Source organism: Eleutherodactylus coqui, chromosome 6, assembly GCF_035609145.1.
Source record: "Eleutherodactylus coqui strain aEleCoq1 chromosome 6, aEleCoq1.hap1, whole genome shotgun sequence".
NCBI lineage: Eukaryota > Metazoa > Chordata > Amphibia > Anura > Eleutherodactylidae > Eleutherodactylus > Eleutherodactylus coqui.
The window spans coordinates 181,884,036-181,898,407 of NC_089842.1; the positions used below are offsets into that span (position 1 = coordinate 181,884,036).

At 44.9% G+C, this 14,372-nt stretch overlaps 1 protein-coding gene across 1 annotated transcript in view; it reads left to right on the forward strand.

Moving 5' to 3' along the window:
• The window catches only part of MAP3K9 (mitogen-activated protein kinase kinase kinase 9), a 58,639-nt gene that overhangs the window by 10,421 nt on the left and 33,846 nt on the right, over nt 1–14,372 (forward strand). Inside the window, exon 2 of the mRNA XM_066608398.1 lies at nt 4,918–5,331. Within this exon, the coding sequence (XP_066464495.1) occupies nt 4,918–5,331 (414 nt within the window). The remainder of the gene's footprint in view (nt 1–4,917; nt 5,332–14,372) is intronic.

Here is a 14,372-nt window from a genome sequence, read left to right on the forward strand (position 1 = left end):
AACTGCACATCCTATTCTAGTGCGAGCCTCGCACGGACAGCTTCCATTGACTGCAATGGAAGCTGTCCGTCCCGCCGACGCGGCTCTCTGCACTGCGCATGTGCAGCGGCATGCCAGCCAGCACATCCGCAGAATAGAGTGAAGACGACAAGACAGGTATGCGGGGGTCAATGCCAGGGCACAGGGTCCAATTCCGCTGCAAAATCTCGCAGTCTTTAAAGGCAACTGTGCCTGCAGTACCAAACTAGACTGCAGCATTGTGGACAGCACTGTCTGCACGAACAGGCAATCGGCTGATCAGCAGGAATACCGAGTGTTCGATCCTCACTGATCAACTATTGATGACCTATTCTGACAAGTCGTTGATTAGTAAAGGTACCTGATAACCCCTTCAATTAATTACATGTGTATAAGCTTCTATGACTTCAAGCAGCATTTGAGTGAAAAGCAGAGTAAATCCAGACTGGACTCCAAAGAGAGCCGGTGGGAGTCCTGACTACCCCTCCAATGCACAGTGATCGACAAACGTCTCAATGTGTGGCTGGGGTAATGGGGACTTTTTCAGTCTCTCCTCGGAGTCCTGTGAGGATTACTTCTCTTTTCAGGCTAGGGCTACATGCCCTGCGACATGAAAATCGCAATGTTGCATTGCGATGTATCTAATGATTGTCTATCTAGTCACGTCATGATGGCGCTGATGGTGGTGTCTTATTTCCTGTAACCTGTTATTGAGTGATGTCTTAATTCCCCAGGGCGTGTATACCGTGGGAGGACTTGTCGTGTACACTGCTGGACGTGGCTTATCTCTGCCATCCATACTTTTGCAGTTGATCACAGTCATTCTGACAGTCTGAAACCACCTACAGGGAACCTTCATACACAGTGGAGTTGGTGCCGAATTTGACACAGATTTTGTTGCGGATCTGCAACTTATTTCACCCTTATTTCGATTCAAATTTTCCGCTGTGGAAAAACCACATTATTTCCGCTACGTGTTTACTGGAGATGAGCGAGCATACTCGTTAAGGCAAACTACTCGAGCGAGTAGTGCCTTATGTGAGTAGTGCCCGCTCGTCTCTAAAGATTTGGGTGCCGGCGGGGGAGAGCTGGGAGGAACGGGCTCCTCCCTGCTCACTCCCGCAACTCACCGCTCTCCCCCTCCGGCACCTGAATCTTTTGAGACGAGCGGGCAGGTATTCGAATAAGGCACTACTCGCTCGAGTAGTTTGCCTTAGCGAGTACGCTCGCTCATCTCTAGTGTTTACGTACCCAAATCCACAGGGATTATTCATAAGAGAAACAAAATCTGTGTAGACCAGGTAGATTACTCGTTGTAGTAATAGTTTACCTGGATTTTTGGTCAGGTGAAGGTTTGAGCTGACCCTAGGCCTGACCCCTAAAATGAAAACCTTCCAACAATACAAAAATATTAGAAATATATATTTTTAGACCACGGCATGGATCTCCTCAGTTTCACTTCAGACTCTGGAAATAGTTCCAAGATGCATTTGAGGAGACCCTGGCCTTCCCCAGTAGATCTGTGACCCAGACATATAGCAATGTCTATCATTGACGCCTCTTGTGGTGTGTGTATAATATATATAATATGCTTTGTCCTACACAGTTTTGTTTGTAAGCTTCAAATGAAAATGGCTCATATTCCTGTGAATATTGCTCATGTCCGCACCGTTTTTCGAATAAATGAAAAACTTGTTAAAATGATTCAGCCGCTGTATGAATCTCATTAATCTATGTTGTCAGCATAAGATCTGAGTGCTGTGCCAGCGCGTTGGAGTATGTATATATTGGCAACAAAATGAAAATGTTGCCAGATGTTTTCTTACTGTGTTCAGCATATATGTGTTACATTGTACAAATCTGAATAATTGTGTGTTGTGTTTTTATTTTTTTATTACGGTATTATTACTCTGGTGGAGGCATGGTGCACTAAGGCCTCATGCACATAGGCACGCATGGATTCCGTGACGGAAATCCTGCACGGAATCCTTCGGTGCCTGCTGCCGGCAACCCTGCGTACCTGTCAGAAGTCGTCTTCCTTCTGTATGCGGATGTGCTGCCAGCGCACATGCGCACTACAGAGGACGCCGTGCCATGGCCTAGGCGATGATGCGGATCGCGATGCTTTTGCAATGCTCATTGCAGAAGTGCTGTGGGAGGGACAGCTTACAATGACTTCGAAACTGCGTATCCGCTCTAAAAATAGAGCATGCTGCGTTTTCTATTTCGGCACGGAGCGGCCACAAAAAAAATCCGCTGGCGTGCGTGGAGAGAAGAATCTCCACACACATCAATGGGCGCATTCAGCAGCGGATCGCCCGCGCCGTGTGCATGAGGCCTAAAGCTAGGTTCACGTGGGAACATTGATACTATTTTTCATAGATATGTCTAAAAATATAAGAGGTTTGATCAGTTTGGTTTTTTTCATAGTACCCCATTCGCTTTGTACTATAGTACTTGCCTTTTAAAAGGTATGTGTAGTTCCTAATGTTGTAGGTAACCTGCACATTTGCATCATTTTCCTTTCCTATCCATTATTTCTGCCCTTTTTTTTTCTTCACACCTAAGGCCACTGTCACACAGGCCTTTTTATTTTACAACGTTGAGTGTGACGTTTCTGATGGCATCATTTGCAAACGCCATCGAACGCGTTTGAAAACGCTGTAGAACGTTGCGTTTAAAACGTGGGGTTTTTACAGAGCCAGTGTGAGAGTGACCAAACTCTGTAGAGTGCTGATTACCTTCCAGTTTTGCATGCAGGCTGGTGCAGAAAGACTGCAGCTTCATCCCCCTCTTCCCCCTCCCTTTCTTTATCTTTAGTTACCGTTTGAAAATTAGGCTATACTTACTGATTCAGAGATACACAAGGGCAGGAATGAACACCACTTCCCAACAGAAGTGGGGGAGATGGCACAGGCGCAAAATACTGCTGAGCAGCCACTCTCACACTTAACACAAGTCTGGGTGGAGTGGGGGCTACATAGTTGAATACTTGCACATAGATAAGTCATAGAAAGGGTGCCAGTCTTACTGATGCATGTAGTGCACCATGCAGGTTTAAAATCTATTAAAGGGGTTGTCCCGCGAAAGCAAGTGGGGGTATACACTTCTGTATGGCCATATTAATGCACTTTGTAATGTACATTGTGCATTAATTATGAGCCATACAGAAGTTATTCACTTACCTGTTCTGTTGCTAGCGTCCTCGTCTCCATGGTGCCGTCTAATCTTCAGCGTCTAATCGCCCGATTAGACGCGCTTGCGCAGTCCTGTCTTCTGTCTTCTGAATGGGGCCGCTCATGCCAGAGAGCGGCTCCTCGTAGCTCCGCCCCGTCACGTGTGCCGATTCCAGCCAATCAGGAGGCTGGAATCGGCAATGGACCGCACAGAAGACCTGCGGTCCACCGAGGGTGAAGATCCCGGCGGCCATCTTCACAAGGTAAGTAAGAAGTCACCGGAGCGCGGGGATTCGGGTAAGTACTACCCGTTTTTTTTTTTTTAATCCCTGCATCGGGTTTGTCTCGCGCCGAACGGGGGGGCTATTGAAAAAAAAAAAAAACCGTTTCGGCGCGGGACAACCCCTTTAATGACACCCATATGATAAAGCCCGGCGTTTGAACACATTAACTTTTTGGGTATCAGGGAGGGTAAGTGGAAATACAGGAAAGCACTCTGTATATGTCTGTCTATCTTATAGTATCTATAATACTGCAAGCATGCTTTAACCCTTTCCAATTCAGTTCGTATCCTGGTTTTCCTAGGGGGCTTACTCTTTTTCTGCTGTTATACGATGGCGCTATATGCTGGCTAGAGCCAGTACTGCATGAGGTGTCACGTTGGATAGGCTCTGACAGCAGAGAGGCCGGCAATATACAGTAAGAGAACACCGACAGATGTCTTCCTACATCGGGGCTGTACAGCCTTAAATCATAATGTCTTCAGAGGTCAGACAGTGGATTGGAAAGGGTTAAGGCTACATTCAAATGAGATGGAAATGCTGCGGATTTTACGTCAGGCTTTTCAGCTGGATAATTCTCCGCAAACTATAGTAGCAGCAGAATGAATGAGATTTTAACAAGTCTCATCTACTTTCTGTAAAGCTTTCTACATGGAAAATGGCCCATAGTGTGGATTCCTGAATCCACGGCATGTCCATTACTGATGTAGATTGGACAAGGATTTATTGTGGATTTTCTCCATTTGAGTTAGGCCTCATGTCCACGGCACGTACAGATTTCACATGGGGAATCGCAAATGAAACACATCTGTGCCGACGACCCTGTGTACCTGCCTGAGTCTTGTTTCTTTTGGACTGCGGACGTGCCGTGGACGGGCTGCGGGAAGGATGGCTTCTATTTACTTTAATGGAAGCAGTCCGTGTGGGAACTGCAGTAAAATGGAGCATGCTGTGATTTTTTTTTTTTTTTTCCATCTGCGAGTGGTAACCGCAATTGGTTTCTGCTCGTTATCATAAAGAATCGCTTTTCCATAGCATGCTATGGGGGTTATTGCTGCGGAATCCGAAGGCAGATGCCCGCTCCAAATTCTGCTGCGAAAATCTGCCTATGAACATGAGGCCTAAATCTGGCAAGTGAAAGTTTGTCAATCAGAGGCTGTAATTGTTACAGGAAATGATACATGGCCAAACTGGGTCTACAGACATCGGCAGGGAACCAAAGAAACGTTATAAGGGAAGTTTGTTTACGCTAGTGTATGTATATGATAATTTTTTTATTTTTTTTTATGATTTCTAAACCAAAAATATCAGGATTTGCTTCTATCCATTTCACATATAAATATATATTTTCCTATTACCTGCTCCTTTTGGCTTTTATCTCGTTGTGTCTATTTTTATATTGCTATTCTAATGCTTTTTTCCTCTTTTTTACCATTCCACAGTACAAGAAGTTGACTTTAATGAGCTGTTACTTGAAGAAATTATTGGGATTGGAGGCTTTGGAAAAGTATACCGTGCCATTTGGATAGATGAGGAAGTGGCGGTAAAAGCTGCACGCCATGACCCCGACGAAGATATCAGCCAGACTATAGAGAATGTCCGGCAGGAGGCCAAACTGTTTGCCATGCTCGAGCACCCCAATATCATTGCCTTGAGGGGTGTGTGCTTGAAGGAACCCAATTTGTGTTTGATCATGGAGTTTGCCCGAGGGGGATCATTGAATAGGGTGCTTTCTGGGAAGAAGATTCCACCAGATATACTGGTAAACTGGGCTGTTCAGATTGCCAGGGGGATGAACTATTTACATGATGAAGCCATTGTCCCAGTCATCCATCGTGACCTCAAGTCAAGTAACAGTAAGTAAGATAGATACAAGTTACATGTTTAGAAATGTGACTTGATGAAATTGGGAAACTGCTGGTCTGTAATGTTAATTAAAACAATGACGAGATCAGTTGTGTATTCAGGCCCATTTAGACATAATGATTATCGCTAAAAAATTTGCTCAAAAGCCATCTTTTTGAGCGATAATCGTTCCGTGTAAATGTTCCCATCTTTCAGTTTTCTGCCGAACGATGGACTTCAGTTCGTCTTGAAATCCGTTGTTCAGCAGAACAGCTGATAAGACGGACCGCACTCTCTGCTATGCCTGGGAACTGCTGATTACAGCTGATTGCATTGTCTCAGCTGTTCTCAGCTGTCAGCCCCACCAGGGGCTCTGTACAGCTCACATGCTACTAATTGGTACTAATAGGTATTAGTACCAATTAGTAGATTATGCAAAATGATAGCTCATCTTTTGAGCGATCATCTTTGCATCTAAATGTACCTTTAGCCACCTTATATCACTTCTCTTGTGACAGCTATTAATTTGTCCATATGTGGGATTATAGTTGATCCAACGTGTAGTCAAGCACAATGACGTACATGTACACACAGTGAATGCACAGCCCCAGCTGCAATAGGCGTGCAATCATGGCAGGAGCTGACCTCCCACTGGTATACGGGAGAACTCTGATTCTCTTCATATAACTGCCTATATGCTGCGGTTAATACTGACTGTGGCAACTAAGTAGTTAGACAAAGTGAGGGAGCTCTTTGTCACTCCATCACACGTCCTCCCCCTTATCCCTCCTCACTGATGTCAATACAGGGTGCCAAATGGTTGGATTCGCTGCACCTACCTGCAGTGACGTCTGATTGAATGGAGCAGTGGTCACACATGCATGGCGCCACTTTATTCATTTCAATGGGAATGACAGAAATGGCAAAGTACAAAGCGCTCAGCTGTCTCTGGCCGTCTCCTTAAAAATGAAGAGCTGCAAATGCACGACTGCTGCTCCATACAGTCTCCTCTTTGCTGAATGGGTGCAGTGAGGAGGCTAGGGGGACAGAGGAGCCTTCCTTCTTGGCACTGGTAAGGGCCTAAGCGGTGAAACCCCAACTGATAAGACTTTTATCCCCTATCCTAGTATAGGCGACAAGTCTATTGTGGTACACTCCTTTTAAGCAACCAAGAGTGCTGCTACAACTCCCTATGTGGGACTATTAAATAGTTAAAAAATTGAAATCCTCACTTCCCCCAAACTTTTTTTTTCTTAAGAAAAATATGGTTTACTCCTATATTCGCTCATTCTGTCTCTCATAAAGTTAAGAGTAGATAGTAAGAAAAGTAAAGCAGATTTGAAGAAATAAAAGTAGAGTAAAATGGGATCCAAAAGTTGTATGTACTACAACATAGTGCAAAAAAAATATAGCTCTTCCCGCACAAAACAGGCCTCACACAGCTTTAACTAAAAGAAAGATATGGCTCTTTGAATATGGTGACACACAAATAGTTTTTTAAAGTGATTTTATGCTGCGAAAGTAGTGTATCATAACAAAATGACATAAACGTGGTATCGCCGTAAATATATCAACCTGCTGAATAGACTTATGTCCAGTGTCCACAGGCGGATTTAATTTGTGGAATCCGCGCTGGTTACCTGCAATTCCAAGTGCCCATAGGGAAGCATTGGCATCTGCAACTGAATTTAAGCATGCGGATTTGATTTGCGGACCATTTAGTGCGGAAAACAAATCACAGCACGCTCCACTTCAGTGCGGATTCCATGTGGATGGTCTCAACAGAGGTCAATGGGTACGGATGATCCGCAGTGCATCCGCAAATACAGTTGCGGATGCAATGCGGATTTGAAGGTTAAAATCAATTGGGGAGGTGGTGAAAAGGCTAGGAAGTGGGGTTGCAGATTTTCTCCACGCGGATGATCCAAAATGCATCCGGGCGGGGAAACAAACGTATCTGTGATCACCAGCGAGCATTTCTGCAGTGGCATGCAGGTCTTCCGCTGCGGAAATCCGCGCATGCTGTGGACATGAGGCCTTAGGCTGGCTGCACACAGTGGATTTGCATTGCGGAAGCTGGAGGGGGTGTCCGCTTCCAGATTCCGCAGCAAATGCCGCCCATTGCATGCTATGAAAAAATGCGTTTTCCTCTACACAAGCAGAAATCAACAGCGATTTTTCTGCTCACGGAGGAAACATTGCAGCATGCTCTATTTCTGTGCGGATTCCACTGAAGTCAATGGAAGGCGTTCAATCCGCAATGACATTGTGGAAAGGTCACGGATTCTGTATCATCACCTAGCGACGATGCAGTAAAAGCCGGGATTTAAAAAAAACCCTGTACTGCGCTTGTCTGACAGCTCACTGCATGGACCATCTGCAGTACACCCGGCCAAGAAGAAAAGCAGGTACGCGCGGATGCCGGCTGGGCACAGGATCAGATTCCGCTGTGGGCTCCCACATGTGGAATTTGACCCGGTTGTGTGCAGCCAGCCTTAATATGTTAAATATAGTGAAAGTGAATGGGACAAAACTGCAATACTCAGAACAACCACTACTAAAAGTACGGCACTCTGAGTGACAGCAGCTTGCAGGACAGATGTAAAAATTGAAGAGACAGTAGCGCTTATGTGAGTGCTGTGGCCCCTTTCAGTCAGTTTTTGCTGGCGCGGATAATAATGCTACCAAAATAGCCTTTGCTCTGTGCTGCTGACGTCTGCTGTATCATGTTATGTCCATACACATACTAGAAACAAATCAGAAATGAATAAATTCACAATTTCCTTCCCGGTTTTAAAAAGGAAGATGATTCATGTGACTATTGGCTCAGGAAGTCCACCGGGGGTCATTCTTATCAATTGGGAATACGGTGACTAATGATTGTCCCTGCAATTTTGAAGAATAATTTAGCCAGTGCTGTGCTGTCTGTACTAGTTCTAGTCATTTTTGCACTTTGAAGGTGTTGTGCCAGTTAGTTCATCTGTAGGTAAATGGGTCCCCCATGTAACAAATAGTAAACAAGCTAATACTCACCTCTCCCGGCCCCCCACAAGTCCCTCGCCAGTAGCTCCAGGTCTCTTCATTGACCTATTGTCTACGGACTTCTGCAGCCAATGACAGAGCTCAGTGATCGATCACTACGCAGTATGATCAGGAAGGATGATGCAACCCCCCATCCCTTTTAAAAAGGGTAACCTAAGATATTTTGTCCCCTCTTCTCTGAATTGAGCTTGCGTCCAGTACATACTATACGTCCCTGTATACTTGATTCAGGAAAAGGGTATCGTTTCTCCTTAAGGAGAGCACCTGGAAGGTGTGAGGAGGCTTATAAGGCCATCCATGCTCCTCTGGGTAATATGCAAATAAGGAAGATGGAACAATACCTCTTCAGCGCCACCTATTGGAAGGCAGCATTCCTGCAAGTCAGTGTCAGGCTCTTTATACAAGCCTGTATACTTTATATACTTGGTGACTCTGTAAGAGCCTGGAGTTCCTGTGCAGACCAGCACTGTAGACCGATATCGCCAGTCTGTGGGTGCCAGATGAGTTAAACGGATGCCTCAACAGTGGCATGTCACCACAGGCTATAATGGCATCCGTTTATCAGCTGTTTTTGTTTTTTTTAACAAGATGCCATTCTAGACTATTAGTAATAGAGGACACTGCTTAGGTATTCGTCAAAACCTCCGTTAAACATGTATCGGGAGCTTTTTCGGCACATGCGTTTAATGGAAGCAGTTACCCTAGCGTAAAAAACACCTTAGCTGTTTCAGATGACCATAACCGAAGGCCCAGTATGTGTATGCTTAACATTGTTTTGTGATTTTTGACTGTAAATAAGGAAGTGTATTCAGTGTGCCATATAAGGAAAAATCATTAATGACGCCCAAAATTCACAACTTGACGAAGACCCGGAGCGGGTCGAAACGTTGTTGGTTGTTTTTATTGTGGCAGAGGAATAAAATAAGTCTTTTTATATCGCACCAAAGTCTGCCGCCCTTTTCTCTCTATTTCTACCCAAAAGCACATTGTGACTTCACAATAACCTATCGAAGATCAAGCCATTCTGATTAATATGTAGTGGTGGATTGACATGTCACGTAAACATCCGCCACACATCTGCAGTCAAATCCAAATCTTACATGTTGATTTGCCATGGAAATCATCCAAAGTCGCTGTGGATTTTGCACTTTGCAATCCCAAAAATGTAATTTGCAGTAAATCTACATGTAGGACAGGAATATTATCCTGCTAAGGATATGTTCAGATGGTGGAATACACGATGGAACTTTCCACATTGGTTCCCTCTCCCAAAACCATATCAAAATCCTGTCAATGGGCAAAATCTGTGTGCAGAATGCCAACACAGAAAATCATATTTTTGCATCAATAAGTGCCATACCACTTTTTAGTTTCCACATCGGAATTCTGCGTGCGGATTTTGCCCATTAGCACTGATTTATGTTTGCTGCATGTGGTGTACAGGAATTCACTGCAACATAGACTGGGAGAACCCCACAGAGCAGATTATAAGAGGACTTTGCACCGCGAGGATTAATGTTAATCCAAGAAGCTACAAATGGCGCGACTGGGTGTAACGTTCAAAACCTTAGACAAGCATGGCTGGAGGGGGAAGTGTTTGTACTTGTATGTAGTTTCCACAAACTTCTCCGCAGCCTCCGAAATGACTTCATGTGGCTACAACAGGAAAAGCTGCTGTGAAGCACAAACTGCTGCTTTACCAAGTATTCCACTTTTTAAGCGGAGCAATACATTTTATAAAAGACCTGATTTTGTGTTTCGGTGGAAATCTTTTTTTGCTTTTTTATTTCTCACAAGTGATTAGTTTGAGTTGGCATCATTGTTAGCAGGAGCGTGTGCTGGTTTATATTTATTTTAGGTGGTAATGGCGGTATAGTGCTGTTCTGCGTAATGCCGACAGATGGGCTGCTGTTTAACGCGAGAACCTGAGAGTATTGGAAGTAATGTAATGGCCGCTCGTGTTCTCCATGCGAGATCTGATGACTCTGCGCACTCAGCAGGATGTGTTACAAATTGCAGCGCTGAATTATTTAATACCGTGTGAGCCGTTGGTGCTGAGGATGAGGGGACGTTCCAAGGGAATGCGGCTCTCCCAGCAGAGGACCAGCAGCTTTATGGCACAAGTTGCCAGATTCACAAGCGTAAGCGTATTTGCAGAATAAAAGTCGCATATTTGTGTGCACAACCGTCTTTTTTTTCTGTGCTGTATTTTTTACGCATACGTTGTGAAAAATCGCAAATCGAAGGAAAGCTAGGACATGACGCATTTTGTTTTCTTGCAACATCGCATGAGTGAAAAAATTGAAAATCATTGGTTTCGTGGATTTGCGTTTTTACTCACTCTTGCCCGATTTTATCGCTAGTGTGAAGCCACCCTAAGGCCTTGTTTACATCGCTGTTAAACCTGCCATCCCACTTTTGTTTTTTACGTATGCTTTGTTTTACAAAAATGCCGGCAATGGCAGACCCCTAGATCTTACAAACCTTTGGACTTAAAGGGGTTGTCCCGCGCCGAAACGTTTTTTTTTTTTTTCAACACCCCCCCCCCCCCCCCCCCCCCGTTCGGCGCGAGACAACCCCGATGCAGGGACCTAAAGAAAAATCCGCACAGCGCTTACCTGAATCCCCGCGCTCCGGTGACTTCTTACTTACCGGCTGAAGATGGCCGCCGGGATCTTCTCCCTCGGTGGACCGCAGGGCTTCTGTGCGGTCCATTGCCGATTCCAGCCTCCTGATTGGCTGGAATCGGCACGTGATGGGGCGGAGCTACACGGAGCCCCATTGAGAACAGAAGAAGACCCGGACTGCGCAAGCGCGGCTAATTTGGCTCCATGGGAACGAGGACGCTAGCAACGGAGCAGGTAAGTGAAAAACTTCTTATAACTTCTGTATGGCTCATAATTAATGCACAATGTACATTACAAAGTGCATTAATATGGCCATACAGAAGTGTATAGACCCACTTGCTGCCGCGGGACAACCCCTTTAAGTCCATGGGCAAAATTAAATAGCGAACTCCACGCAGGTCACCCGCACGGACGATCTGCAGTTCAATATGCCCGTAGACAATCATCAAGTAATTAAATACCTGCAGATGTCATTTTATCACGGCATGCGGATCGGACGCGCGGGATAAAAATCGCTGCATGTTCTATTTTCTGCGGATTCCCGCATGGACGGCCTCGTTCAGATTCCCACAATCAGTGAAAAAAAGCTCCGGAAGGGTGATCCTGTGTAAAAAGACTAGAGATGAGCGAGCATACTCGTTAAGGGACAACACTCGAGCGAGTATCGTCCTTTTCGAGTACCTGCCTGCTCGTCAGAAAAGTTGCGGGGGGCAGTGGGGATCAGGGGGGAGATCTTGGCTTTAAAACATGACTGAAACCATAGCTCTATCTGCAACATCCTTGGCTACTAAAGTGCCTCTCTGAGGTTGGGCTCACACGGGTGGACCAGATTCTGCATGCAGCGGATTCCGGCTGTGACCACTGCCAGCGACCATCCGTACCTGTTTTCCTGTAATGCAGATGACCGCTGCGGCTCCCCGTCAGTCAAGTGTCGTACAGTTTTTTTGTTTGTATTTCCCGCGCTATCCCTTAGCGATGACTTCAATGGAGGCCGTCCTCTACAAAATAAAGTATGCTGCATTTTTTCGTATCGTAATCGTATCCGCGAATGTGAGCTGCTGCTGGGCCCATTGAAAACAATGGGCGATATTGCAAAAAGAAAGGACAGGCTGCAATTTTTTTCCTGCATAGCATCGCAACCCGGTACCATGCAGGAATGCATTGCAAATGTGAATGACAAATCTCATATTTGTGTGATATTTGTGCATCTCACAATGCACAAATCTCACACGATTTTCTTCGACCTTGTGAAACCGACCTAAAGCAAAATGTGAACACAACCTTACTTGGAAGATAACACCGCGCAACACAATTCTTGTAACAGATAAGCAGATAGGCGGTGTATAGTAACTTTAGTGCGCTGAATTCAAATATGATATCTGTTTTTTCTGCCACGTAAGGTTTTCCAGTTATAGGGAATAATGTAATCCAATTGCCGTTGTGTTGTATTTTTTGGAAATATGCCTCAACACTCTTGCCGATTGGCACTTGTTTCACTTTTTTTTTTACAGAGGTGGAGAATCTGCTTATTCGCTATGAACAATCGCTAATACGATCATTCATCCCCATAGGTCAGTGGGACGTTTCCCTGTTCACACGGGGGGATGTACCACTGATGAGCGAGCATTCTTATGCCAATTGGCCAACTAACGAGCAGCTTGTGGTTGCAGCAAGCACATTATTTTCTGCAGGCCCGTTTAGCTCTATTGAACAGTCTCAGAAACTTCTGCAAGAATCCCCTCATGTGAATTGAGCGGCTCCCGCAGTGCTCTGTCCCCCACTGTATATACACACATATAACGCCAGGGCCCTCATGCTTGTATGAGTGATTTGTCTCTGGAGATCTCAGTGTAATGACTGGGGGGTTTGCCTCGGGATGCCAGTAATTTTAGCATAAAGCCTTTCCGCAGGAAGCCAATTATCTGCTATGGGCAGACTTCCTGTGCTGTCCATAAAGTTGAATGATCTGCTGTGTCAGCTATTAACCCCTTAATTCCTTCATTGAAAGATTTCCTACCCCTTTAAAACTGTATTCAATATTCATGAGGGTCAAGTCAGTATAGGGTCGGAAGGCTAAGGGTTAAGAAAAAAGTCTCATAGTATCATGAGACACATTCAAAAAGCCTAAAGAAGTGCTTTGCGGTTTGGTTCAGGCTCCAACAGCGGAGTTCTTGCAGTTTGACAGACTGTACACTTGCGGATCAGATGGGGCTAGGTTAGGGACTTGCGGATGAGATGGGGCTAGGTTAGGGACTTTCACCTGTAGTTCCACTCTGTTTCCGTTGTTCGCTTCCATTAGAGTCGAACAATAAAAATATCAGAACCGCTGGATACGGGGCTGAATGGACCCCATGACTAGAATGGCGTCCTTCCGGGATTCCATCTGGTACTTTGCTAGATGAGATGGCGCAGCATGCTGAGCTACTTCATCCGGGATTTTGTGCTGGATCTGCAACTCTAAACTGAGCTGCAGACACGGATGTGAATGGGCCATTAGAAATTCTGGGTATGTTCTTGTAGGACTGAATTGCTGATTCTTCTGAGAATCAGCAGCGGCTTTCAATACGGAAATGCTATATATTTGCCATAGCTTTTACACCCTGCGTAGCAAAGGGTTAAATCCACAGCAGACCATTATCCTGCTGCAGTATTTAATATCTGCACCACGTCCGTTCTACAGACTTTCTCCACAGTATAGAAATTCTGTACAGAAAACCCACGGCAGTTGCGCCACGTGAGGACATACCATCTTCAAGTAGCTCTCTCTGCATACAGCAGTGGAACAACTAGGGTCCCTGCCTTCTCTCTAGCTTCACCTGCTTTGGCATCAGAGAGGAGAGAAGGTGGAGAGACTTCATGAATGCTTCTTATGACCCCTATTGATCACTTCACTTGTATGATTAGTGCTTCAAAACAAAGTGTGTTACTCCCCGTTACTAATTTGATATTTAACCCCTTAAGGACCAGGGTGTTTTGGTCCTAAAGGACCAGACACTTTTTAGGGACTTTAAAGAAAAATTGTATTTATTTATTTTTTTAATTGGTTTACTTTAGCGTAAAAATACTAAGTACGGGAATGGGCGTTCGGACACTTTGATATATAATCTGTATAGTTTTGGATTATGGGGAACATATAGCATTAGTTTTAGTTGGCATCAGCGGTGGGTCATTTTTTTATGTATATTTCTATTTTACTCTGTAATTTATTTTTTTTTAAGTCCTACAAGACCTCAGTGGCATTCACATTGTCTTTTTTTTTGTTTTTTATTTCTTGTTTTTTTGACACTTTTTGGGCTTATTGAGACAGGCATATATTGGTCGGGTTTTCACGCCTAGCCGATATATACTGTTCCTCTCTGCAAGGGGAGGAGGAAGGCCGGCCG